The 27646-nt window shown below is 59.1% G+C and overlaps 1 protein-coding gene across 1 annotated transcript; it reads left to right on the forward strand.

The window, feature by feature from the left end:
- Nucleotides 1-5069: 5069 nt before the first annotated feature.
- SULT4A1 (sulfotransferase family 4A member 1) lies at nucleotides 5070-27646 on the forward strand. The gene is made up of 7 exons (XM_075552660.1): nucleotides 5070-5240; nucleotides 15661-15791; nucleotides 16819-16899; nucleotides 17497-17623; nucleotides 21449-21543; nucleotides 24149-24287; nucleotides 26621-27646. The coding sequence occupies exons 1-7, from the start codon at nucleotides 5072-5074 to the stop codon at nucleotides 26731-26733; spliced, it is 855 nt and encodes a 284-aa protein (XP_075408775.1). The 5' UTR covers nucleotides 5070-5071; the 3' UTR covers nucleotides 26734-27646.

Raw genomic sequence — 27646 nt, forward strand, 5'->3', positions numbered from 1 at the left:
GGGCCCTTTGGGGCAGGGTTCCCTCTGTGACTGTGCTGGTTGTCCATCCACGACCTCTATCTGCATCTATGTCTCGATTGTTTATGTCGCCACGTCCCACCAGCCCTCTCTTGGCGTGTTGCCCGGTGGAAGCCCGTGTGCTGCCATGCTACCGGAAGCCATGTCAGCCACCATCATTTCCAAGCCAAGCAGGGTTGGTTACCCATGGCAGGCAGGTTTCAGTGGCATTTCTGGACTAAGTCGGAGTTGGAAGAGAGGTCTACGATGTACTTCAGACAAGTAGCCAATGAAGAACTCATCACCACTGAATAATGCTGGAAGATGTACCCCCTAGGATAGAAGGCACTGCACGTGACTCTAACATACCATGACCATGACAATGGCAGTGGACTGGACAGTATTTCATCCCATTATACATAAGGTTCCCATGGCTTGGGGCCAACCTGACAACAACTAGCAACCTTAACACCCCTGCCCATGTCTATGTTGGTGTGGATGTCTGGGCGGTCTGAATATCTGTACGCAATCACCACAGAAAGCGGAATGTAATATGGCGTATAAATGTGTTCTCCTCAGCCAATCACCTCCCCGACAGGAATCAATCACTATCCGGACTCTATCATCACAGAGTAGTTGAGCTTGTGTTTGAAGTCTGCATACAGACTCATCCAACAGCCACACCTTTTGTATGTGACTTCTTCCAGCTCTTCTTTGACCCTGACATTCATTCCTCTTGTTGTACGTAACAGAGATGATGTGCCAATTGTGTGTAAGAAGTACTAACTGTCCCGTTATCTAAATATGTCAACACCCGGGTCATTTCCAATGATCTATGATGTTCAAATTGGTCTTTATTTGGTCCACGGAGACCTTTCCACGCTGGATCCTCTGCTCTTTGACTGATCGCAACGTCCAGTGTTGAGTACTTCCTGATATGGGGCCCCAACAGGACACTTGAAGCTTCTGTCTTTCTTGCCCATCCTTGGCGCCACCTTGTACTCCAGGAAGGCTTGGTTACTTTGAGAGGAGAAATATTTAGAAACCAAATGCCGTGCCACGTTTTAGTAACTTATCGTTGTCTAAAGACTTTTCTCTTTCTCAGACAAGACAGGATTGTAAAATCGTGCATTCCAACCAGGCCACTGGGTTCTTTCCTGCCTCCCCACAACCCCCCACAGTGAGACCCTCAATGGCAACATCACTACCTTCATTCGATTCCTCCGCCCTAGGGGAAAATATCCCACTGTTCTAAGCTATGTCTCGACTGTCCTCACGCACGTTCTTTCAAAGACATTCGCAAGCCTCCCAAATCAAGGTGGACAATTTTCCCTCCTCAATATTCCCTCGGACACATGGCTCACAACGCATGCCTCACTTGCTCAGCTGTAAATAGGCAGTCGTGTAAAGGAAGAGGGAGAGGGAGCAGCGAGGTCGCCTCTATCTGTCCCGTTTCTGATCCTTGGCGGTGCGGCTGTCTCCTTTCATTCCCTGCAGCTGCGTCACTCTGTTCTCTCAACAGGCAAGGGCAGGGGGCTTTCAAGAATCAAGCCCAAGCTGTTTGTTTGTTTGTTTGTTTGTTTGCATATTTGTGTACCTTAGCCTCAGGGGCATTGTTGTTAGGTTGTTAAATTTGCTCAGACACATAGCAATTATAACAGGACCTACGCAGTTTTATACCTTCCTCACAGTTACAGGTGTGTTTGAGCTCCTTGGAAGGAGCCCTGGTGGCATAGCAGTGATGCCCCAGGTTGCTAACAAGCAAGGTCACCAGTTCAAAACCACTAGCCACTCCTCAGGAGAAAGCCGGGGATTTCTACTCCCATTCCAATCTTGGAAACTCTCAGAAGCAGTTCTGTTCTGTCCTGTCCCGTCCCTATGAGTTGGCATGGGCTTGATGGCCAGGGTGTTGGAGTTTGGTTTAGGCTTGTGAGCTCCTTGAAGTTACGGTGTCAATGTGTCTTGTAGAGGGTTCTCCTCTTGACCTTCAACAAGATGGATTGGCACAGCGGTTGCAACAAGGTGCTCAAACGTAAGAACAAGCCTGAAGAGGGCGCAGGACTGGGCAGTGTTTTGTTCTGTTGCACGTAGGGTGGCCATGCGTCGGAACCGACTCAATGGCACCTACTGTGGGGTACCAAAAGATTTCTCAAAGTTGTCTCCCCCAAATATATGCCAAACCCAAGATGTTGCTTGCTACGCATGGTAACTGATTGTACACTAGGTCAACGAAAGTAAGTCAGGGGTTATTCTCCTGAAGCGTATCAGCCATCTAGGGACAGTCTGACTCGCCCTCAGTAGGGCCCGCTCCCTTCTGGCATTGCTCCCTTGAAGGAGTGCCCGAAGGGAAGCCCGGGACCACTCAAGGATGACTAAGGTTAGGCCACTTTATTGAGCCTAGGGTCCACCCATCTTGCCACATATGTACCCCTACTTCCTCCCTTTACTATTGTGTGTACACCCCAAGGTCATCCCCCTACTGTTGCTTGTATGGCCTACGTTACAACCCCTTCCTGTGACATAGGTTGCTATCTGTCATCAGGGGGCTTGCATGCCCCCTAAGATATATAAGCTTTCGTTAGAAAGAAAACCTTACACCAGCTCTCTCCTGTGCTCTCGTCTCCCATCTCCACCTGTGCCACCAAGAGGAGCCGAGGTGAGTAGCGACCATGAAACGTGTCTGACTCCTTTGTTACTCTGTTTCCTCTCTCTCCTATTCTCTATGACTGGACTACCGTCTTTATACGTCTTGACTGTGCAATTCGCCTACCAAGCCCACGATTAGTTGTGAGGGGCTACTGCTACGTAACTATTATGATCCTTCCTTCCAGAAAGCCTCATCATGCTTGGTAAAGGAGGAGTTCAGCAAAAAAAGAGGTGACCCTCTAGATGACTTGCCACATGGTTGCAACCATGAGCTTGAATACATTCATACCATGAACCTAAGTAGCCATTCTCAAATGACTCTGAGAATGGGGCAGGGCCTGGCCCTGTGCTGTGCTGCTGTACATTTGCTCAGTGTGAGTTGGAACTGTCGGGCTGAAGCAGGAGTTAGCAGGGCGGGCGAGTGGAAGGATACGCGGGGCTGGTGAAAACACTTTAAGGACGCTGAGAAAGACCAGGCCTCCCCGTCCCCTTCGGTGGCTTTCCCAGCCCAGATGCAGGAGGCTGACCATTGTAGATAACATTGTAGCTTCGTTCTGGCCTACAGACAGACAGCCAAGCCACAATGGAAACTTCCCCAACTACTCCCTCTCCCAGACACAGGCTATAAATCTCCCCACCTCTCGCCTAGACAGTGCGACTTCGTGGGGCCACAACTGGGGACCTGTGAACCTCACCCAGGAGCTCAGGATGCTCCTGTCCCTTTCTCTGTACTCCCCTCCCTCCCGGCAGCACGACTTCCCTGGCCCCAATTAGGGACCCGTGAACCTCTGAAATAAACCTTTGAAACTGTTTTCTGCCTTTGCCCTCTTTCGTTCTGTCGCCAAATCAATCTACCTTACAGGAACCTACGCCACAGACCGAAGAAGTGACAACGATTTAACTAGGTCCTGTTCTCCAGAGACGGGTACCTTCTCACAATCTGTTCAAAATGCTCATGACGAAGTCTTGCTATCCTTGCTTCTAAAGAGGCATTCTGGCTGTTCATTCTTTTGGAAGTTCATGGTATATTTGAGGCAAGTAAACAAAAAAACCAAATTCACTGCAAGCAAGCCAATTTGGACTCAGAGTGATCCTACAGGACAGAGTAGAACTATACCTTTGGGTTTCTGAGGCTGTAAATCTTTAGGGAACAAAAAGTCTTACCTTTCTCCCCTGGAGTGGCTGGTGGGTTTGAACTGCTTAACTTGTGTTTAACTTTAGCAGCCCAAGTTGGAACCCACAGCCCATGACACCACCAGCGTTCCCTTCTGAGGCATCCTGTAGGTGCTTGGTGTCTGTCTATTGGATTACTGATTGGGGAAGGAATTGTACGAACATTTCTTCCAGTTTGATTCTCAAATTGCAGTCTGCATAAGATGTACCGTATCCAATGCAGTTTTCTGGTCTCCCTTCGAGTGTCTTTCTTTTCAGGGCTATCCTTGGTACCAGAACCTGCGATGCAAACAGCTCCCTCACTCCCAGGACTGTGCGGCAGCTCACACTACCTGGAATCATCTTGGTGAATAACCTCTCTCTCGCCTTAGTTAGCCCCTGAATGGTAGCTAAAAGGCGGAGCGTTCGCAGCCACCCAGAGCCTCTTCAGAAGACAGGCGGGGAATTCTGGTTCTGAAGCTCCCAGAGGACCAGGCCTTTGCCTGTCTTCTTCCTTGCTGTCTCTTGGGAACCCGGAGCAGTGCCTGGCGCCGAGCAGGTGAAGGGAGGTCGATTTAAGGTCCCTTCTCGCTGGACTACTGCACTCTGGGTGAAGTGCCTGGCTCGCATGGAATGAGTCACTGTGAATGCATGATCTTGCGGGAGGTGGGGACGGGGCCGCCGGCTGGGACGGGGTGGGGGAGGGCGGCAGGACCTGGGGCTGTCAGAGTGAGGGGACAAGTTAACAGAGTCCAGGCAGCAGACCAGAGACGCCATGACGTCACGTCTGCGGGGCGCCTTGACCGCACGCGTGCGCGGGTGGGGCTCGGGCCGGAGGCGCCATGACGTCACGGCTCAGCGCGTGTGCTCCGGGCGCGGGCGACCCCAAAGTGACACGGCCGTGGCGCGTCATCTCACGCCTCGGCTGCATCGCCGGCGGCCCCGTGAAGTCGCGGCCGCGGGGCGCCTGGCCCCGGGCTCGCTCGAAAGGGGCGCGGCGCCGTGACGTCACAGCCCGGGCAGGCGCGCAGCGCGGCTGTAGGCGGCTGGCGGTACGGGCGCGGCGCCACGCAGCCTGCGGCGACATGACGTCACGCCGCGGCGCGCCGTGTCCGTGCGTCCGCTCGGGGCGCGGGAGGTCCCATGACGTCACGGCCACGGAGCGCCCGAGCCTCGCGCGCTCGGGCGGGGCGCGGCGCCGTGACGTCACACCGGGGCGCGGCGCGCGGCCGGCGGCGGCTGGAGGCGCGGGCGCGGGCGCGGAGCAGGCGGCGGCATGGCGGAGAGCGAGGCCGAGACCCCCAGCACCCCGGGGGAGTTCGAGAGCAAGTACTTCGAATTCCACGGCGTGCGGCTGCCGCCCTTCTGCCGCGGGAAGATGGAGGAGATCGCCAACTTCCCGGTGCGGCCCAGCGACGTGTGGATCGTCACCTACCCCAAGTCCGGTGAGCGCCGGGGACTGCCAGACGGGGCCCGATGGTCGCGCTGGGGCCGCGCCCACCCCGGTGCCCGGGGCGACTCGGAGGGGCGGCCAGGTGCAGCTGGGGAGACCTGCGCGCGCGCGAGGAGCGCGGGGCCGGACGCTGGACAGCGGCCGCAACCAGAGCGCCGGGGCTGCCTCCCATCCCTGCTTCTTCCTGGCGCATTACCTGGTGGGCTGTGTGACCTTGGACGGGTCGCCTAACCTCTCTGTTTCTGGGCTTTTCCCAGCCCGTGTGGAGTGCAGAATGGTGATGCTCAGGGAAGAGGGATAATGAGGCGCCCAGGCTGTTTAAGTCCCTCATTTCCAGCGTGCACTGGGGTGCGGGGGGAACAGCTGTGTGCCCCGCGCGAGCGTGTGTGTGTGTGTGTGTGTGTGTGTGTATGTGTGTGGGGGGGGTGGGGGCTGCCCACCGGATCCCAAGCCTGGTGTATGTGTGTGTGGGGGGTGGGGGCTGCCCACCGGATCCCAAGCCTGGTAGGTGATGGTACCCAGGGCCCAAGCAGGACCCTGGAAGGCACAGGCGCGTTTCCCAGCTCTGCATGACGTCACTTCCAGGACTCCCCTGTAAGGGAGAGCTGGCCATCCTTGGAGGTGCAGAGAGAAAGTGGCGCGCCCAAGGTCAGCAGCCTGCAAGGGCCAGAGCTCGGATGCAGCCCCAGTCTGCTTGCCACCCGGACCTGATATTCGGGGGCTGCCCGCCCCTCCTCTGAGATGTGCCGGGAAGAGTGGGGGGGGGGGGGGAGGGTTCCTGTTCCTTAGCAGTCCCGGCGGGGCGGTGGTCAAAGCACTTGGCTTCCAAGAGGAAAGGTCAGCAGTCCCAGCCCCGAAGATGAGTCTGTCTACTTCCCTTATGATTTATACCCACAAAGCAACCTTCCCAGCGTTTCCGTTCTGCCCTTCACGGTTATGATGAGTGGGAACTGACTAGATAGCCACATATGTCACCATCCCCCCAACACACACACACACACACACACACATTCAGACATGCCCTTGCCTGCCTTTGTTGTCCTGCCTTCTGGAGAGATGCCAGAAACCAGCCTACTCAGAACGTCCGTGTGCTTTGTAAGGCGGCTGGCCTTAAGGTCACGGTGGACCCGGAATGGGACAGTCCCCAGAGAGGCTGCCCTCAGAGCTGTGTAGTTTCGGGCAGCCATTACCGTTGGAGGAGTGGGAGAGGGGGTGTGGGGGTGCAGAGGGGAAGGCTTGGCCGGGCCGTTTGCAACCTGGAGAGGCTGCTGCTTCGTGGTCCTTGAGAAGAAAGGAGAGGGACTCGGGACTCTTGCTGAGGCGGGGGACTGTCCTTTCACTGCAGCCTCACGCGGGAGCCCCCCGGCACCCCTAGTCAAACCCACTGGGTGTGGGGATTCTGAGTCGACTTTAAAGATAGTTGTATATATTAGGAGGAGCCCCAGTGCCATAGTGGGTACATGCTGGGCTGCTAACCACAAGGTCATCAGTTCAAAGCCACCTGCTGCTTCTTGGGAGACAGATGAGGCTTTCTGCTCCCATGGAGAGTTACAGTCTCACAAACCCACAGGGGAAGTTCTACCCTGCCCTGTAGGATTGCAGAGAGTCAGGCTTGGTTTTGTTTATCCTACACGCGTGCCGTAAGACTCTCGGCCAGTGTGCGGTTGTTACCAGGGTTGTGGAGCACTCCCATTAAGGGGATCAATCAAGACTGTGAGTAGCCGTCTGTCAGTTTAGGATGGCACTTGCTGCCTTCCGGTGACACAGTTGGCAGTGGGAGCCCTTTAGGGTGGGTGTTTGGATGTGTGGGGCCCTCGAGGGGTGATGCTTAGGTGCTTGGCTGCTAATTGCAAGAGCAGCGGTTTGTTGTCCTGTCTCCTGGACATCATCACCCCGTGGCTCTGTAAGAGAAGGCCTGGTGGCTCCTTTTGGGAAAGGGGACAGCCAGCAATAGAACTGTTCCCTTCAAAGCCCCGTGGGACTGTTCTACTCTGCCCCATGGGTTGCTGCGAGTCCCATACCCACTGGATGGCACCCTCCATCACCATCATCACCACCACTATCAACATCACCACCCCCACCCCACCGCCAACACTGCCACCGTCAACACCATCTTTACCACATCACACCACGCCCACCACCATCACCACCACGCCCACCAGCACCACCACCATGACATGATTATGTGTGGTTTACAGGCAGCCTGTGGAAGCTGAGACGCTGCAGGGAGGCAAGGTGCTTTCTCTGCTCCTGGGCAGCCACGGTGGTGTTGCCGCCCCTGCGGGATCCGGGGGAGACTCACCTGGAAGCACAGTGCTGCCAATGGGCCGTTGTTCTCCACCAGGAGTCAACAGGCTTTTGAGACGGAGGAGCCAATCCTGCCCCTCACAACACTTTAAAAAGGATTCTACAGCCATAAATATACTTTTACAAACAAATATAATCACTATGATCTGATTATATCTTTAAACATCTTTACATTTTTTTCAATTTTACTTCGGAGCCACATGAATCTGGCTTGAGAGCCAGTTTGCCGGCCCCTGTCCTAGAGGGAGAGTCCTGTTTTGGGCATTTTAGGGGAGTCCTGACAGAGGCATTTTGGGCACGGGTATTGGTTTTAAGGCAATTTCCCAGATCACCACAGACACCTGCTTGTCTATGTAAGAGGCGAAAACACACAGTGACACTTTCCCTCCTCTGAGACCCTGAGTGAGGACCTCTTCACCCAGGCCTTTGGGAGCTGCCTTTTCTAAATTAAAACACAACCCTCCCCTCTCCCCCGACCCCCTTTAGCAGCCATCTGGCTTTTTCAGGCTCATGCTGTGTGTCCAGGAGCCCTGGTGGTACAGTGGTTCTGTGCTGGCCTGTCATCTGCAGGGTCGGCAGTTCGAAACCACCAGCCGCTCTGCGGGCCAAAGACAGGACTTTCTACTCCTGTGAGGAGTTGGTCTCAGAGGCCCACAGCGGCGGTTCTAGCCTGCCCTGTAGGGTCTCTGTGAGGCAGCATCGGCTTGATGGCTGTGAGTTTAGAGTTTCAGTGTGCTGTGTCTCTGCCTGGCCCCACCCCTTCTTCCACTGAGGGCTGAGCAGGCTGAGGCTGGCCTGGTTACAAGCAGGCACTGGCAACCCCCAAGAACAGATTACAGCACCCTCTATCTGGGCACCCCACAGCGCTGAGAAGGCAGACCCCACAGACGGGGTCCGGAAACCCTGGAGGAAGAAATGGCTTAGGGCAGTCCATGTGCATGGCTGGGACAAGACCGGGGTCCGCTTCAGGGGAAGTGGGGTGCGAGGGCTTCCAGTACTTTTCGCCCTCTTTTCAGTTCCTTCCGGAGAAAGTATCAACTCTGCGATAGTTTATTGAGCCAGTCTGGCCGATAAACACAAGTGGGGTTAATTGAAGGGCGGAGGGATAACTTGCTGGTGGGGAGTTTGGTGTTTCTGAACCTTCCTGGTTCTCAGCCTTGTCCTGTTGTGCGGGGAGGGTGGGGGCCGAGGGCGGGGGGGGGGGGGGGGGGGGTAGTGCTCTCGGGAAAGGAGGCTGCACGGGCTGGAAAGCAGGGCCTGTAAACCCACACTTGCCCTACGCCGCCACGCCACGCCACGCAGCAGACGGTACCTCTGTCCTGAAGGTCTCTCTGCTGGAGGAGCGAGGGCTCCTGGGAGTCTCCTTGCGGCTCAGCTCTGTTCTCCCCCAGGAGACCCTGCACAGCTCCTGCCAGCCCCCGGCCTGGCGTTGGATTCTAGAATGTGGGCGGGGCACGTCCCCCATACTGGCCTTCCGCCCGCAGGCAGAGTTACAGCCACGGAAAGCACAGCTCTGGGTTCTGCTCTGTCCTGTGGGGCCGCCAGCCTCGGCGCGGACTTAATGGCAGGGTTGTGGTGAGGGGACCACGGACTGCCGCCAGTGGAGCAGCCCCTCCTGCCAGGGAGGAAGTCCCGCTGGGATGCTCGTCAGACCGTCCTGGAACTTGGTTGTCGCACACTTCGGACACGTTGTCAAGAGGGACCTGTCCCTGGAGAAGTACAGCGTGCTTGGTCAGGACCAGGGGCAGCGAGAAAGCGGAAGGCTCTCCAGGAGATGGGCCCGCCCAGTGGCTGCCACTGTGGGCTCCCTGGCAATGCCGGTGAGGATGGCGCAGGGTCCCGTAAGGCTGCCTTCTGCTGTGTCTGAGGTCACTGGGGGTCGGGACCCGCTTGGTGGCACCGAACAGGCACAGGATGAGAGGAGGTGAATAGCTGTGGGGTGGAGGGCCGAGAAGCTTGCCTGCAGTTGAGCGTTGGGGTTCGAGCCCAGGCCTTGCGACGTTGGCTCTGTCCCCTGAGCTCCCAGCACCTCAAGTTTGCGGTTTGGCCCGGCTGGTGTATCTGAGTCTTGCATTAAAAAATGGCCTGCGGGGAGACCCCTTCTGTGTGGGGCCCAGGCAAAACTGGGGGGTGGCCAGGCGGACTTGGGGACGCTGAAACAAGACAACACCATCTGTGTAGAGCTCGCAGTGACGTCAGGCAGGTGGCACGGAGGGGCTCAGATGAAGACCCTGGAAGACTGCCTGGGGGAGGCAGTGCAGGGCCTTTCTTTCCTGCTCCCACCCTCCGTGCTGTGGCCAGTCCCACTCTGGTGCGGGGAAAGGGGGGGGGGTGGCAGTCTTGGGGGGGGCAGTGAGGCACCAGTGTTCTCTGAACCCGATGCTCCCCAGCCGTCACAGTCCCCTCGTTTCATGTCCCCACATGTGCGTGCGGAGGAGACTGTGGACCGAGCTCCTCCCTGTATGGATGGGGAAGCCACCCCAGGCCAAACCTGGTGCCGTGGCATCGGCTCCGACTCCCGGAGGCCCTCGGTAGCGTTTCCAAGGCTGGAGCTCGTCACGGAGCAGGATAGCCTCAGCTTCGGCCCTCAGGGTGCCTGGTAGGTTTAAACTGCCGACCCCACTGCACATTGGGAAGCAGAGTGAGGTGTTGAGGGACTTGCAGTGTGAAGCTCCGCCCTCTCAGCAGCACTGCACGGGCTGGCACCTCCCTTCTCACCCCCCTTCACCCCCCCAGTCAGGAGGCTGGCTTCTCAGCACCCTCGTTACATACCCGTTTCCAAGGAGCACATTCAGAGGCTGGCTGTGGGCAGGAGGCAGCATGGCGATCCCCTGTCCTCCTCCTTGCTGATCCCCGATCCTTCTTCCTCCCTCGTGCCTTCCCACTTCTTTCATCTCAGCTGTGCACACACTCAGGGCACTCGCAGTGGGGGAAGGGGGCAAGCAGATCAAAGGTCCTGCTTTGGCTGAGGGGCATCCTTGGAAGCCCCCATTGGGCTTGGGGTCGGGAAAGGACCCTTCCCCGACCCTCTGGCCTGCACACACGCATCCGTGCTGATGAAGGGTTCTTTTGGGCCCTCCCCTGCAGCCCTGTTCAGGTCCCAGGGTCTTCCCTCGAACCCTGAGCCCTGCAGTAGCCTGCCCTCAGCCCTGTCCACTGGTGCACTGTCCACGTGTCCAGCTCAAGTGGCCCCTTTGAGGCACAAGCCTGACAGTGACCACTCCCTTCCGAAAGCTTTGCAGGCTTCTGGTGCTCAGACTCCTGGTTTCCTGTCAGCGGTCCAGGTCCCTCCACTGCTGTCTGTCTGCCGGGCTCTTCCTCCGAGCTGAGCACTTCCCATCCTCCAAACCCTGCTGGACAGATCTTGGGACCAGCCTCCCTCCTCTGGCCCTTCACATGGGAGTTGTCCCTCCATTGCTTTCTGGCACCCATGGGTGCTGTTGAAGTCTGCTGTGATTCCTGCCTTTCTTTCTCCTTCTGTCGTGCGTGTTTTCTGCTGGTCGTCACCGCTTTCTGCTTATCTTCTGTGTCCTGCTCTGTGACTGTGAGATGTGCAGATGTGTTTCTCTCCCCTGCCCCCTCCCCTCCCACCCTCCCACCCTCCTCCCTGGCTGCTCGCCTCTTGTCGGCCTCTCCAGCCGGGCCTTCTTCGAGACACTCGGATCTGGGCTTGTTGCCTTTCCTTATCTTGGAAAGACTCCCGGCCACAGCTAGCTTCCCGTGTGTGGAGTAATTTCTGATGGACTGTCGGGCATCGTGCATGGAGCAGGAGAGCCTCACTAAGTCACACTTAGCTTGGGAACTGCCCAGAGCACAGCTCATGTGGACGGAAGGGGTTCTGGGAAAGCCCCAGCTCGGCTCCCAGGGTGCCTGTGGCCACTGTGCCGACCCCCACCGTGAACTGGAGGGTGCACTCTGTGGGGCAGTGGACCCCAGTGCACATAGGTGCGCATCTTCACCCGGGGAGCCCCTGGGCTGAGTCCTCACGGAGCCCTGAGCCCATGGGAACAACTTCGGTGGCCTGGCGCTCTTTGCTCGGCTTGTCGGTGTGGTCAGTCAGTACGGGAGGGCTCGCCGGCGTGCCCCCGTTCTTGACGTGGGCAGTGCTGGGACCCAGTTATGCTGACCGTGGCGCTCAGCCCTGAGCCTCCTTTCCCTGTTTCCCATCAGCCCTAACCAAAGCTCACTGTCTCCTTCCCCTCCCACCACCTGCCCCAAACCAAAAACCAAACCCATTTCCATCAAGTCAGTGCCAATTCACAGGGAGAGGCTAGAACTGTCCTGTGTTTCTGAGACGGTAACCCTTCACAGGAGTGGGACGTGCCGTCTTCTCCCAAAGAGCAGCTGGTGGCTTTGAACTGCTGACCTTTCACTTAGCAGAACACCTTGTGACCATTATGCCACCTGCTCATAAGCCTTGGTCTGTAGATCCTTGCCCATCCCGGCGATTTCATCCCACCGGGGGCAGACCGCACTCCTTTGCGGCTGCCTTCACTCTGTGTGCTGTGTGAAGTCCACGCTGTGGCCTGCATCCGACTTCATGCCTCTTCCCGGCTGAGCAGTAAGCAGTCCACTGTCCAGCTGGGCCACGCATGTGTAGCATTTCCTCTGCTGCTGGTGAACTCGGCTGTGGGCACCCTTTGGCTGCTTGTGTCCTGAGCCACACTCCACATGAAGGTCAGAGACTCGCAAAAGCAAAACACAGCCAGCAGAGAAGGGACTCCGAGGAGTCCGCACGGTGGCGTGCGGCAAAACCCAGCCCGTTGCTGCTGAGAGCCCATACCCAGCGCGCCCAGAGCTGTCCTGTGCCACCGAGAACGGCCCCCATGGCCCGAGGCTGCGAGTCTTTAGGGACGTGCACTGCCTCCTTATTCTCTGCCTCCACCAAGGGGCTCCCTGGGGCCCTTGCCTCCTCCTTCAGCAGACTGTAGTGCCCAACCACTGTGCCCGCAGGGCGCTTCCACAACTTGGGGAGCACAGAACAAAATATCCAAGAAACGACTGCTCCATCCTCAGCCAGAGCTCTGCTCAACCCAGGTTAAGCAGAGACCAAGCACAAACCCTTGGGAATGAACAGTTCGATGGTGGCCGTGGGTGCCCTGGTTCGATTCGGTTCCCACTCACACTCTGGCTGCACTCCCTCCGGGTCAGGCTGGGGCTTTGTTCTCCTGGCAGCCCCTGGCACTTGGAGCATTCTTTGCCGGAGCCAGGAAGCAAATGCCGCCATTCTCCCTCATTCTTCCCTGCTCTGCGTCCAGCTTCCCACACACGAGAGGCGGTCCAGAGAACTGTGACTCAGGCCAGGCCCACCGCAGTCCTCAAAGTGACCTCTTTGCTCGTCCCTCATGTCACAGGTCTTGTGCAGCAGATTGACCCAGTGCTGCAGTGAGTTGTTTGTCTCTCAACTGCTGCTTTCGCGAGCAATGATTGTGGATCCAAGCAAGACGAGATCCTTGACAGCCGCCATCTTGTCCCTGTGGATCATAATGTTACCTGTCGGTCCAGGTGTGAGGATCTGGATTTTCTTTACACTGAGTTGTGATCCAGGCTGAAGGCTGCCCACCTTGGTCTTCATCAGCAGGCACTCAAAGTCACTGTCAGCCAGCAAGGTTGTGTCGTCTGCATATCGCAGGTGGTTTCGACACCTTCCTCCAGTGCCCATGCTGCCTTCTTCTCCATATGCTCCAGGTTCTGTGGGCACGCAGATCGAACAGGTGTGGGGAGAGGGTACAACCTGACACACCGTCCTTGATTTTCAGCCGTGCAGTGCGCCCTTGTTCCGATCACAAAGCTGCTTCTTGGTCCATGCCCACATGCCCCAGGAGCACAGCAGAAGTGCTCTGAATGCCTATCCATAGTTTGTTATGATCCACACCGTCGAATGCCTGTGCCCAATCAATCGGACACAGACATCTTTCTGGTTACTCTGTGCTCTCAGCTAAGATCCATCTGACATCAACAATGATATATACCCCTGGTTCCACCTCTTCGGAATCCGTCCGGAACCCCTGGCAGCTCCCTGGCAGTGTCCTGCCGCAAGTGTCCTTGGGTGGTCTTCAGCAGCATTTGACTGGGATGTTAATGAATTTTGATGATTCCTGCATCCGGTGGGATCCCCTTTCTTTGGAATGAGTACAAATCCAGGAGACTGTTTCCCGTCACTTGGCCAGGTAGCTGTTTGCAAATTTCTGGGCATAGATGAGTGAGTGCTTCTGGTGCTTCACTGGCTCCTCGAGATGTTCCCATGGGAGCCCGTCCATTCCGGGAGCCTTGGCTTTGGCGAGTGTCTTTAATTCAGCCTACGCTTCTCTTTTCAGCACCATTGGTTCTTGCTCATGGGCCACCCAGCTCCTGACACGGTGGACCTCGACTAGTGACTCTGTGTGTCCCTCCCGTCTTCCTTTGCTGCTTCCCGAATTGTTCACTCTTGTCCCCATTCCGTCTTTTACTGTCGCCGGAGACTTGGGTTTTTTTCTTCAGTTCGTTCAGCTTAAGATGCGCTGGGGGTGCCGTTCCTTTTCTTGAGGTCCTCTGACTCCAGGCCTGAAACGGGGCGTCGTAATACTTTACTTTGCCTTCTCAAGCGGCCCGTTGAATGTTCTGTTCGGCCCTTGGACACCGTCATTTCTTCCAAAACTCCATCATGGAATCCCCTGCCCTGAGGCCACCTTCTCTTACTGAGAAGAAGTGAGGTGTAAGGTTTGGATGGCCGGTCAAGAGGAAGACCGATCCCGGAAATGAAATGAAATGGCAGAGTGCCGGCGACCGGGCAGAAAGAAGGGCTGGCGTGGGCGCGTCTGGGTCAGAAGGACGGAGGCAATGAGCGAGGCAGAGAGACCGACGGGAAGGACCACGGCAGCGCTCAAGGACACGCACACCAAAGGCTCCCGGAACCCACCAACTGTCTGCTCTGCTTGGGTGTGGCCAGATCCATTCCCACTCAACACGGAATAGACAAGGAAGATGAACCCACCTCACCGCGTCCATTCCGACTCCACAGTCACACTGAGAGACAGAGTAGGGCCGCCCTGGACCTTCCTGGATGGTGAGCTCGTAAGGACACAGAGGGCCACCTTTGTCCTACAGAGTGGCTGACCACCTGACCCCTTGGGAAACAGCCCAGGAGTGGACTGGGCGGCAGCCCACAACAGTCAGCAGGGAAGACTTGCTGTGTGGGAAACCAAGCCAACCAGCCCCAGGGGACATAAGCAAGTGAGGAGGCCGGGCACTGTGGGATTGGGGTGATGGCTGGCAAGGGGCGCCCATGTTAAAGTGCAGGAGCTCATGGGACCCATCTCAGGAGTCCTTGCCCGTGAGAGAGCTGCCCGGTCTGGTCAGGAAGGGACTTCCCTGAGCCCAGTGGGATACTCACCCGGAGACTTGGGAGAGGGGAGTAGTGGCCCCTGTGGGTGGAGGGGGTGACTGGGCCAGCAGTCTGGTGTGTGGGGGCGACTGGAAGCTGCATCCCAGCTAGGGAGGGCACCCTCGCCAGCCGTGGGACGGGCCCACAGGCTTCCCAGCCCACACAAGCCATCTGCTTCTGCTGGTGCAAGCCCCTGGCTTTCTTATGTGGGGGGAGGGGTCACACTGTCTACCCCAACCACCCACAGGCAGCCTTCTTTCGCTCTGAGCAATGCCTCTGTTCTCACCGCCCACCCCTCCACACTGAAGGCCTCACCTCTGTCACCAAAGTCACAGACACACACACACACACTCACACATTTACACCACATACACACAGTCAGACACATGATACACACACACAGCCACAGCTCAGCTTGCCAGTCCCTGACCCTCCGTGAGGGCCTCCCATGGTGCTCTCAGCCTGGCCTCGTTTCCTGCTGTGGGTGCCATTCGTGGGACTCTGACGCTCTCCTGCAGGTGGGCAGGTACATGACTTCCGATTTTCCCTATTTCTGAGTGGCTGCCCCTCCTTCCGCACAGGAGCCTGGAACGCCAGTTCCTGGGTCACAGGGTGTCAGCTGGTGGCTTTCCCCGTCCCTGGCAGACAGCGCCTCCTGTCCTGCCATTGTCAATGAGGATGGACTGACCAGTACTTCCCCAGGCGGGAGAGCCCCGCTCATGGCCTGCCTTCCCCCCTGCAGGCACGAGCCTGCTGCAGGAGGTGGTCTACCTGGTGAGCCAAGGGGCGGACCCCGACGAGATCGGCCTGATGAACATCGACGAGCAGCTGCCCGTGCTGGAGTACCCACAGCCTGGCCTGGACATCATCAAGGTACCTGGGCCCAGCCAGCCCCTCGCCTCCTAAGGGGAGTCCCTGCTCCTACTGAGGCGGACCGGTAGCAGTGACCCAGGGGGCTGGCGGGATATGCCAGGGCCTTAATGTCAGTGCATCTGCAGGGTAGGATGGGGAGCTGCCTGGCAGGCACTGACTCACTTGTCTGGCAGGTTTGCTATGAAGAATAGGCTCAGTGCCAGTGTCCCAAGGGGCTGGGCCCACTGCCTCAGGTGTCTGTAATTGCCCCGCCCCCTGGGGAGTGCTGCCTTCACGCCCTGTCCTCCCTCCCTGCAGCCACCAGAGGGCGAGTTTGTTCTGCGAAGCCCTGCCCAGTCCCTCAGTGGCTACGCACAGCCAGCCAGTGCCCTTCGCAATGGGTGCCTGCCCCACCCTACCGGCCTCTGGGCCTCTGCTCAGTGGCCCTGCACCCCTCCCTGTTGGGACCATTCACTGACTAGCGTTTCCCAAAGTGGAATGTTGGAGCGACCCAGACGGGCTGCAGAAGCGGCACCTACACTTTCTCCTGCATTGTGGGCTACTGTACACACATGTATCACCAGGTGGGTGGGGGTGGGGGAAGGGCACGGAGGAGCTTTTCTCTGCTCAGCGGGGGCTGGCAGCGGTGCATTGCACTCTCATGAAGGTGCCCGGCCCCGCTTGTCCCTGGACATGCCGTGAACAAAGTCCGAGCAGGAGCTCAGGGCACAGACAGATAAGATGGTGGCGCCCCAGGTGCCAGGCTCAGGTTGCTCGGTGGCCCGTGAGGGGCAGGAGTAGGCGGCCAGGCAGCATCACAGCTGCCCTGCAGGGTGCCTGGTGCCCTGCCTGCCGAGGCCTGTCCCAGCACTCCCTCTTCCCTGGGCCTAGGTCCTCTGACAGCCAGTCACCTCTCATCCCTGGGGCCCTGCCTGGAGACAGGTGCCGCCCGCCTGTCCACATTAGAGAGGTGCGTCAGGGACTAGCAGAGCCCTGGCCCGGGGTCCAAAGGCCCCACAGTGAGGTCTCTCTCCCTCTGTCCGCACAGGAGCTGACATCTCCCCGCCTCATCAAGAGCCACCTGCCCTACCGATTCCTGCCCTCTGACCTCCACAACGGGGACTCCAAGGTAAGGGCCCCTCCTGCCCAGTGAGCCGTCCTCTCGGGCCAGCCCAGGATGCTATGCTACCCTCACAGCCCTGGCATGTCTGCCATGCCATCTGGGGATGTCCCTGCCAGGGAGAGTGCCGCTTCCTTAGAGGGGCACTCAGGGCAGCTCGCCAGCACCGTCAGCGTTTCCCTCACGCAACTGTCCTCCACCTTGGAGAGCAGCTTTCATGGCTCCTCACTGGCCCGAGGTCTGTGCTGTCTGCGAGGTCGGCAGCCGGGCCAGGCACGGAGCACATAGCCCCTGGGTGCTGCCTGCCCAGGCCTGGTTCCAGCCTCGCTGCCCCAATGCCAGCGAGCCACGCTCTCCATGATGGTGCCTGCGGGCCAGGTGCTCATCACCAGGATCTGGGCGGGACAGGCACATCCTTCACTAACGGGGCAAAAGCATGCTGAACAAGTCAAGCAGGGGCCCCAGCTGCTGAGGGAGGCAGAACCTGGGGGGCATGCACACGCGCTGGGGCTGGCGGGGCTGGAAGTCAGTGTCCTCTCAGAACGGCCCTGAGTGACGCCTGGGGGGGGGGGGGCGGCACCCTGGCTCACTGGGTCTTCCCCACAGGTCATCTACATGGCCCGCAACCCCAAGGACCTGGTGGTCTCCTACTACCAGTTTCACCGCTCGCTGCGCACCATGAGCTACCGGGGCACCTTCCAGGAGTTCTGCCGGCGCTTCATGAACGATAAGTGTGAGTGTGGCTGCCAGGCCGCCCCTGCCGCACGCTGCAGCCGTTCCCTCCAACTGTCTGTCTCGTGGCTCACTCACATGCCAAGCGGTTTTCAGATCCACGGCTCACACGCATGCTGTGTTTGTCTTGCTCCGTTGTGACTCGGGGGGGGCGCTCTGCAAGCAGACCAGTTTCCATCCGATGTTGCTGACACACGCTTCACCTCCACCTTGATGCTGCGGCTCCCTCACTGGCCTCCCTCTCCCACCTCCTGCCCAGGTCTCCGATTTCCGTTCCTCCTTCCCCAACCCTCTGTCCTCGCTTCCTGGGTCACCTCACTCCGTGCTGCCTGCGTCAGTCTGGGTAGACTAGAGAAACAAATCCATAGAAACTCATGTGTCTAAGAGAGTTTTATAGAAAGGGTGATTGTGCATTAAGAAAGCATCCCAACCCAGTCCAGTCCAAGCCCATAAATCCGTTATTAGTCCATATGTCCGATACCAATCTACAAAATCCTCTTCAGACTCAGGAAATACAGGCAATGATGCCAAATGCAGGACGGTCACAGGCCAGTAGGTGAAAGTCTTTGGATCCAGGGCGTTGTGAACATCTCCGCGCTGGCAGGGGTCTGGCTGCATCAGGGCAGGTCCATGTGGCTCCTCCGGCTCAGGGCACTAGCGTAGTCGGCTGCTATGACTCCCACGGAGGGAGCAGGGAGCCGTGTCTCCCGCCTCCAAGGAGGAAATACCAGATTCCCAGGATTCTCGGGAGCAGGCCATGCCCACACACAGCCCTCATTAGCTATGACCCGATGGACAGACTCCCAAATGGACACCAGATTATGTAACTAGTACACTGCCCTTTTGGTCTGAGTGCTTGTCCAGTTCCAGGCTCGAGGGGCCTCCGAGGACCATAATCTTGGGGACCGCCCCCCATCTCTGTCCAGACAGTGCGCCTGGCCTCCTCATGACTTAAGTTCTGTCGCACGTTTTTCTCTGGCTCTGCGCTGCTCCTTCCAACATGACCCGCCTCAGAGCTGGCCGTAGTGGGGGCCGGGAATCATCTGGTTCTTAGCACCACTGGGCTGTGGGGGCGGGGTTTGCGTGGTCCATTGGGGGCGGGGTTTGTGTGGCCTGTTGGAGGTGGGGTTTGCATGCCCCTTTGGAGGCGGGTTTGTCTGCTTCTTTGGGGGCCGGGTTTGCGTGGCCCATTGAGGGCGGAGTTTGCGTGGTTCATTGGAGGTGGGGTTTGCATGGTCCGTTGGGGGCGGGGTTTGCGTGGTCCTAGGCTCGCTATTTACCTGCATCCTCAGTACTCCATCTCCTTTGCTCTGAGGAGGTGGACCAATAGCAGCCCCACCGAGGCCCATGGGATGCTTTCACTCCCTCCAGGCCCTGGTGGGTGCTGGCTGTGTCTCGGCTTCCACGCAAGGAAGCCCCAGCACCCGACGAGACCCTGGAGCTGGGGTTCTCTCCCATGAGAAGTGTTGTCCCCCTGCGGCCTACCCGCAAACAGAGTGCACGTGCAGCCCAGGCCCCTGCTGGGGACCTGACAAGACCTGGGGACTTCAGGTGACCCTGGGATTAGATGGACTGCTGGGCACCTGCCCCAGGTACCCATGAAGGGGAGGGGCCAGTGCAGACCCCAACTCTGTCCAGGCTGCCCAGAGCGGGCTGGGGGCCCAGCGGAGCCCAGGATCCTGATTGGGAGGGTTCTGATGTAAAGAAATCGCAGGGCTCTGGTTGCATGGCTCTGTCCAGCTTGAGGGCTACAGACCCCGGCCCGTCTGACTGCTGGGAGGCAGACCCCTGGGCAGCTGCTGGGTCGGGATTAGGGGCCTGGGAGTGAAGTGCCCACCAGCTGACCGCCATCCCTGTAGCTGAGGCAGAGCCTGGCCTCTGTGTAGGTGGTGCTGTGCTGCCACCTGCTGGCACTACAGCAGACTGCCGCTGTCCCCACTGTCACCCTGGAGGACAAGAGCCCATTTCATGGATGTGGCTAAGGGCCACCTGGCACGGCCGGGCCACACTCGTTGGACAGTCCTCCACTCGCCTGGCTCCACGCTGACCCCACCACAGGGCTTCTCCCCAGGGCTGCCTGCAGGACAGAGACTAAGTTCCATAGGGCCTGCGTGCTGGCCCTTGTGAGGCCTGGCTTGAGGACTGGCCATGTGGGACCTCGCTCTGTGCCCAGTGGCTCTGCAGGCAGGGGCTGCGGTTGTCCCTGTTAGACAAGGAGGCTGTGTGAGGCCAGGGCCCTGCGCTGCTTGCCCGTGTGCGTCCCCCTCTCTGTGCCCTTGGAGGGCCAAGATCCTTGGGCTGATATTTGAAGTCCTCTGGGCGTTCCCCTGCCTCAGCCATCCCCAGTGGTGTCCCTGTGGCTAGCTCCTGTTCCCATGGTTGCCTGTGGTTGCTCTGTCGTAGTGTCCCCAGCTGCCCTGCCCCAGCACTGTTCACACCGTGTCATGAATTCTGGATTCCCTCCTGGTGTTTCTAAATGGAGGGCAGACATCTGGGTGAGTGAGCAGACAGCGACCAGCCCTACTCCAGGACAGTCCCTGCCCCAGGGAGATGCACCGCACAGCCCAGGGACAGGCTGCCTCGACCTATGCCTCAGCATGGGATGGGGGAGAGGGAAGCAGGAGAACTGACTGAGTTGTGGGGAACAGGAGAGGTCGACTGGCCATTGCCCTGCCCCCAAGCTGCCTTGTTGAGGTCACCGGTATCCTGAGCCTGCCCCACTAGCAGTGGGTGGCCTGCCATTGTGCCCTTTCCCAAGCCAGAGGGCAGAAACTTCCAAGGCATGCTGCTAAGGTGGAGGCGTGGGCTGACACATCCTGGCCCACTGGCCTGGGCAGCACATGCGGCCTCATGTCCCCATGGCTGGGTTGTGACTTCCACGTGGGCCTAGGACTCGGTGTGACTTAAGTGTTAATCTGGAAGTGGCCCGTGGGGCCCCCGAGGTGGCCTAGACTCTGTGTGTGACTCATGTTAACCAAGAACTCCGCCCATGACCCCCTTGCCAGCCAACCCCGTCTCTCCACCTCCCTGAGTGCCTCCATCCCTGTGTGAGTCTGGGTAGACTAGAGAAACAAATACATGGAAACACTCATATGCACATAAGAAAAAGATTTATACAAGAACAATTAAACATTGAGAAAACATCCTAGTTCAGATCAAGTCCATCAGTCCAATATTAGCCCATATGTCCGATACCAATCTATAAAGTCCTTTTCAGACTCATAAAACACACACAATGACGCTGAATGTAGAAGACCACGGACCAGTGGGTGGAAAGTCTTTGGATCCAGTGGCACTGGAAACATCTCAGTGCTGGCAGGGGTCTCTGCATCACGGTGGGTCCATGTGTCTTGTCAGCTGCTATGTCTCCCAGGGTGTCAGAAGTGTCTCCTGCCTCCAAGGAGGAAGTACCAGATTTCCCAGAATTCTCAGAAGGCCATGCCCACACAGGGGCCTCATTGGCTATGATCTGATTAACAAGCTAGGCCCCTGTGGGGCCTCCACCCCTTCACTCTGAATCCTCAAATTGACAGACCATTATATATCTACCACAGCCCCCATCCCCACCAAAACCCCACTGTCCAGGGTCCAGTGCCTGCTTGTCACTCGGCTCAACTCGTGGCATGCTCCTAGTCTCCTGGCCGTGGCCGGATCTTCAAGGGAGTGGGGCGGGTCCCAGAGAGAAGGTGGACAGGAGCTGCAGGGTCAGGGTGGGGACCTTTGGGCTGCAGCTGAGCCCAACGCTTCCCTCTGCCCTCCCGGATGCCATCTCCTGCACCTGCCCCCTCCCGCGGCCGGGTGACTCACTTGTCCCTTGTGTCCACAGTAGGCTACGGCTCCTGGTTTGAGCACGTACAGGAATTCTGGGAGCACCGCATGGACTCGAACGTGCTTTTCCTCAAGTATGAAGACATGCACCGGGTGAGTCCTGCTGGGCACCAGCCCTCGTCCTAGCAGTCCCTCTTGCCAGAACGGGCCGTGCCGCCCTGCAGAACGGGCCTGGCGGCACCTGCCATGCTTCATGAAGGACAGGTCTTGCCCATCACGCTGGCCCACAGTTGGCACAGCACCCCGTGTGGGCAGGGGCAGGGCAAGATGGCCTGTCCCTGATGCCTGCTTCGGGGCAGCTCAGAATAGGCCATTCAGACTGCAGCTGACCCAGGGGAGCCACCTAGAAGTTGCTGGTCAGGCCGCCTGCCTCTGAGTGCCCACATGTGCCTGTTCAGGCCGGTGTGGGCGTGAGTGGGGCACAGGCAGACACCAGGTGCAATGTGAATGCCCACTGAGGGAGCAGTGGGGTGGGTAGGCACCAGGTTCAGTGTAAATGCCCACCGAGTCAGGGAGCAGTGGGGGAGGTGGCCTGCTGTCTAGAACAGGCCACGTGAGCACTGGTCCCTGCTTAGAGCTGGGGGCCATCGAAGACGTGGAACCCGTAGCAACGCCAGGGTCCGAGCCGTCCTGCCAGCACGGTCCGTGGCTAAGTCTTCACAGAAGCAGGTGCCGGCCAGGCACCGTCTCTGAAGCTTAGCAGCTAGGTGGCCCCGCCCTCCCACAGCATGGCTGCAGGTGTATACTTACCTGTTGTGCCTTCAGGCCTTTCCTCAGCGCTCTGCCAGCTTTCCTGTGAACCCAGGGTCCCCGGGACAGGCGTCCCCCCTGCTGGGTCTGGGGACAGCGGTAATCTCCGGCCCTTTCCCCACCTCCCCAGTCCCCAAGCTGCTCCCAGAGTTGTCGTACTCCCTTTCCACTCAGCCCCTCCCTTCTCTGTGATCACCCCGGTCGGTTCTCAGTCTGCTGCCCTGATCACTCTCGGCCCCCGAGCTGTCCTGCTTGCATCCCCAGGGTCAGGAATACTCGACACATCCGCCCCAGCCTTCCAGGAGTGCATCCCGCCCCTCCCAACTGCTCCCTTCTCCCCCAGATCATGTCTTCTTCACCTCGGTGCCTTGCTGGTGCCCCCCTCCCCCTCTCCCCCCCACCCCCCGCTCAGCCCTCCACTTCATCTCTCCCTGCCCATGCTCAGCCCCTGTGCTGTGGACATTCCTCTGACTTAGAGTGCCACCGCAGCACCAGGTGTGGGTCCACTGCAGACACGTGGCCCACCTCCCACGCTGGATATTGGCTGACACTCAGACTAACGAGCCCCCGCAGCGCCCCCCCCCCCCCGCAGCCGCTCTCATCTGCATGCACCCTGCACTCTGGGAAGTTCTAAGTCGTCCTCCCCGCTTCCTCCTCTCTCTCCAAGCCTGCCCACTCGCCTCACCACCTCCCCTTCATCCCCTCGCATGGTGCTAAGTCTGCAGGCGCCCCCTCTGTGGCTTAGGTTCCATAGTTCCTTGAAGTGACTCCCTAGCCTGATGCTCAGGGTCTCTCCACTCTAAAGGAAGGGGGTTCCAGACAGACGTGAAGGCAGGAGGGCCCCGTCCAGCCCCAGCCCCCAGGGGCCATCCTCCGGCCGAGGCCTTGCTCTTCCCCGCGGAGTTCTGAGAGCGGGCTCCCTGAGGCCCTCATCACAGTCAGCACCGGGTGCCCACGTGGCCCTACCTACTTCTATCAAGAACCGTCCTTGACCCTTGTTTACAAACACACACACACACACCAACCCCCTCACCCCCCGGTCTCAGTGCCCAGCATAGCCTTCAGTCTTCCCCTGGCCTTGGCTCCAGCTGCCCAGCAGGCTGACTTCTCAGTTTCCCCCACGTTCGCAGCCACACTAACCAGGCTTGTGGTTGTGAAGTCACCACGCAGTGCACTTCAGCCCTGGTTTCAGGGGACCACCTGCCCTCCTGCCCGTCACTGGACCTGCTGAGGTTCCAGGCTCCACGAAAGCCCATAGGCTCCCAACAGGGCCCAGCGGATAGCAGGCCACCATGTGGCCTCCTCCAGGGCATGGCGCCGTCACACAGGAACTCCTGCCGGCATCCCCATGACAGGCCTTCTCTGGAAGGCGGCACTCTGCCGACTAGCTCACCAGCCCCGGGGAAGGGCCATCAGTGATCCCTACTGCAGGGGGCATGCCTCCTCTGCAGGGGAGCACTGCTGGCACCTCCAACCCTGGCCGGAGTAGCGGGAGACGCTCGCTGAGAGTCTGGGGTGCCCTGGTGTTTCCTGGGGAGGGCGTGGAGAGCAGGTGCACGAGCTGTGCCAGGGGTGGAGCCTCCCTGTGGGGTCTGTGCCAGCACTTCTCACTAGCCAGGGAGGTGGCCTGAGCCTCGTAGAGAGGCAGAAGGACAGGGGAGGCACCCGAGGGCCTGTCTAGGGCCTGTGGAGCAGGGAGGCAGAACAGGTCAGGTGGCCCTAGCCAGCCCTGGAGGGGATGTTTATTTCTTGCTGCTGGTGGAAAATGGCCAAGGGGAGATGCCCACCTGCATCAGGAGCCCCCATGGGCCTCGTGGGGGTCCTGCTTGGCAGTGCCTAGTGTCAGCTGTGTTGCTACCCCCCAGTGACAGGCCAGGGGTCGGGGGGGGGGATGCACGCAGCAGGTGCAGTTGCCACCTCTGAGTCTCCTGTGCTCCCTGTCCCCCAGGACCTGGCGACGATGGTGGAGCAGCTGGCGAGGTTCCTGGGGGTGCCGTGTGACAAGACCCAGCTGGAGGCCATGACAGAGCACTGCCACCAGCTGGTGGACCAGTGCTGCAACGCCGAGGCCCTGCCAGTGGGCCGGGGTATGCCCAGCATGCCCACCCCCCACCACGTCCCCTTCCAGCTGTCTTCCCTAGGGCCCTGTTAGCAGGAGCTGTGGGGTACTGGGCGGACTGCTCTCCAGTCGGTGACCAGGTGCAGGGCTCCAGGCTCATGGCAGGGCCTAGGCGCAGCTTTGGCCAGAGCTCACATCCCCCAAGTGCTCGGGTCCATGGCAGGGCAGAGCCTGAACCTGCGGGGTGGGGTGGGGGGTGTCCCACCAGGGAGCCGTTTCCCTCATTCATTCAACTCACTCAGTAGGTATTTGCTAAGCAAATCGAGAGACCCCTCCACTATGGGAGAGGGGGTATACAGACAGCCCTGGGGAGGGAGATGGGCTATACAGAGCCTGGGGGAGACAGGCACGCAGAGTGCCTGGGGAGGAAGACAGAGTACACTGAGTGCTCCAGGAGTGGGTGAGGAAGCCCGAGTCCTGGCAGGAATGGTCTCCAATCACACAGGGTGCTCGCCCTGTGCAGCAGGTGTTTGGAGCTGCCCTGTGGGGAGCAGGGACCCCAGACTGAGTGGGCTGTGGCCCACACCCACCCTCTAGTGACTGCACCTGAGCAGCCTCCAGCTGTGACTTTGGAACCTGCTTAGGTGGCATTGGGGGGCCTCCAGCACCCCATTCAGGCCAGATCAGCGCTGCTGCTACCTGAGGGCTGCCTGACTAGGGTGCCAGGCCTCCCCAAAGGTGGAGTGCGGCCATCTGATCAGACTGGCCGCCCGGCCCAGCCGCCCAGGAACAGTGGACACGGGCCGATCCTGAGTGGGGGCCACTCGTGCAGGGAGACGTCGTCTGAGACCAGCATGCTCTGTGACTCATTTCTTGGCTGCATCCTCACAAATATTTATGATTTAAAATTTATTTGCTCTTTTTTCGTTTTGCTTTCGCTGTTTTGGTTAACCCTGGATGTTCCCCTCCCCGGCCCCGCTCCCGGTTCATTGTGTGGCGAGGAAGCGCCGAGCACACTCCGCCTGCCCATATGCTCCCTGGAGCGCCGTCTCCCATCCTCCCTTGGTTTTGCTTTATTTCCCTTTTTTGGTTTTGTTTTCTTTTAGCACATTGCCTCTTTGCTTGGAAGAACCCCGCGGGAGAGAAGGCGGGGGCTTGAGTAGCCAGCCACATTGCTTAAGTTTGGTTCATATCCCATCACACATTGCACTGTCTTGATTCCAAACCATAAACCAGGTAGGTGCCACCTCTGACGAGCATCGGGCCACCACAACTGAGAGAAACACTCCTGGGGGTAGAAAGAACCGGCGCGGTGTGGTTGCGTAGATTATAGAAGCTTCCTTGGTTCTCAGCGTGTTGCGGGAATCGGTGGCCACGCCTGTCCGTTCTCCGGGTGGGAAGTGAGCTGCTCAGCCCAGAGAAGCCCTGGGCTGGCCTAGGAGGCTCATGCCCCCTGAGGGCCTGCCTGCCAGGACCAGGGCACAGCCGTGGTGCAGTTGGTGCAGGCTCCGAGCTGGGCACGGCTCCAGCCTCTGAGAGGCTGGGGGAGCATCCAGCCCCCGAGGGGGTGTGGAAGGGGCAGGGGCAGAGCTGTGGGGACAACAGCACCACAGCCCCCAGCCATGCACAACCAGGCATTGCCACTCCAGACGGGCACTTCATGAAGGAGGTCTGCCAACCCCAAGGAAGCTGTTTGAACCCACAAGCCGAGCCAAGGGAGAGTTGGCTCCCAGACAGATGTATAGTCTTAGAAACGCTAGAATAGGGTCCCCATGTGGCATGAGTCCCATTCCACCCCCGACCATCCCCTGAAGCTCCCCCAGTGGCCTGTACATTGTGCTCCACAGGCTGCAGACTCGCCAGGCGGCCAGGTAGGGGCAGTGCCCGGGTTGGAAGGTGAGGGTGGCTGCCACACGTTGTCTGTGACCACTGTCTTGGCCACTTCTCCTAGAACTGCCACCAAAGGTGGCCACCAAGCCTCGGCCCCTGACCCACGGGAGCCTCTACCTGCCACCAAATTCTTTGCCTTCTGGGTGATTTCCCACTCATCCCCCTCCCCCTGCCCCATTTTCAATTCTGAAGCACAGTCGTGGTGGGACTGTGAAGGCTGAGCGAACCATAGTGCGTGGAGAACCACAGTCCGGGACGCCCACGTGGGACGTAGCACCCAGCAGATAGTGGCCACTGAGGCAGCTGCTCTCAGCTCCGTTCACGCCCCATGCCTCAGCGGTTCAGAAAGGTTGGAGGCCCACTGCTTGGCCAGTCCCACTGCCCATGTCCAGAGAGGGGGTCAGGAGCCAGGCAGCTATCTCCCAGGCCTGGCGGCCTTGAGGCGGCGCCCGACTCTGGCTTGTGTTTCAGGGCGCATCGGACTCTGGAAGGACATCTTCACCGTGTCCATGAACGACAAGTTTGACCTGGTGTACAAGCAGAAGATGGGCAAGTGTGACCTCACGTTTGACTTCCACTTGTAACTGCAGCAGCGGCCGCCTTGCATGCTCCCGGTCCCCCACACTAATAGCTAAGCCGTATGTGCCCCGGCAGTGCTCGCCCGGCGGACTGGAGGCGGTGGCCGGGCCCCCTAGGTGCCTGGAGCGCAGCATTGGCGACACGCACCCAGAACCTCTCGCAGCCCCCCTGGTGATTGTAATTGTACGGAGCTCTTCACGGGGAAGCTAAATAATGTCAGTAAACCAAAAACAAGCCCGCTTGCAGGGGCCAGGAGCGGGCCCGGGAGGTGGCCGGGTACACCGCAGCTGGTCTCTGGCCCTGCAGGTGAGGCAGGGGGCTCGGACGGACAGGAGTCCTGGTGGGTGTGGCACAGACTGCGGGCGAGAGTTCGAGTCCTGGGCCTGCCCGAGGTGAAGCAGAAGCCGATGCCATCCCGCCTCGGAGAGAGAAGGCCCCTTCCCACCCGAGCGGCTGTGGATGGCACTGGTCTGGAAAAGCTCCTGCCGCCCATTCGATGGGAGCGCATGCGGGGCAGAAGAGGCGGCCACACAGGGTCTCAGTGAAATCGCAGCCTGGTGTGGTGCCCGGAAACCCTTCCTTCTTGCCTGCCAGCAAGCAGATGCCCAGTAGTCATCTGGCCCCGAAAGCCCGGATCGCGCTCAGCCTGTTTTCTCCGCTGGCACCCAGCCACTGGAGGTCCCGGAGCACGCCAAATCACGCCACCCCCCTCTGCCCTGCCTTTGTCTCTGCTCCGGCCCTGGCACCGCTGAGGGAGGGGAGAAGCCCCAGCCCGGTGGCCTGGGGCCTCTCGTCGGGGCTCCCTGATGCAGCTCGGAGCAGGCGGCCGGCTGAGATATTTTCTTTCTATTTTTCTATTTTTGGTACTGGATGGATGTTTCCGAGTGCCCCACTCTCCTTGCTTGCTTGCATCTCTAA

The sequence above is a fragment of the Tenrec ecaudatus genome, chromosome 6, assembly GCF_050624435.1.
Source record: "Tenrec ecaudatus isolate mTenEca1 chromosome 6, mTenEca1.hap1, whole genome shotgun sequence".
In the NCBI taxonomy this organism is placed as follows: domain Eukaryota; kingdom Metazoa; phylum Chordata; class Mammalia; order Afrosoricida; family Tenrecidae; genus Tenrec; species Tenrec ecaudatus.

Bases quoted from the DNA above. Each gene is read 5' to 3' on its own strand.
- SULT4A1 (XM_075552660.1), top strand. From the start codon at position 5,072: ATGGCGGAGAGCGAGGCCGAGACCCCCAGCACCCCGGGGGAGTTCGAG. The intron at 5,241-15,660 runs GTGAGCGCCGGG...TCCCCCCTGCAG, and splicing joins CGTCACCTACCCCAAGTCCG to GCACGAGCCTGCTGCAGGAG. The intron at 24,288-26,620 runs GTATGCCCAGCA...CTTGTGTTTCAG, and splicing joins GGCCCTGCCAGTGGGCCGGG to GGCGCATCGGACTCTGGAAG.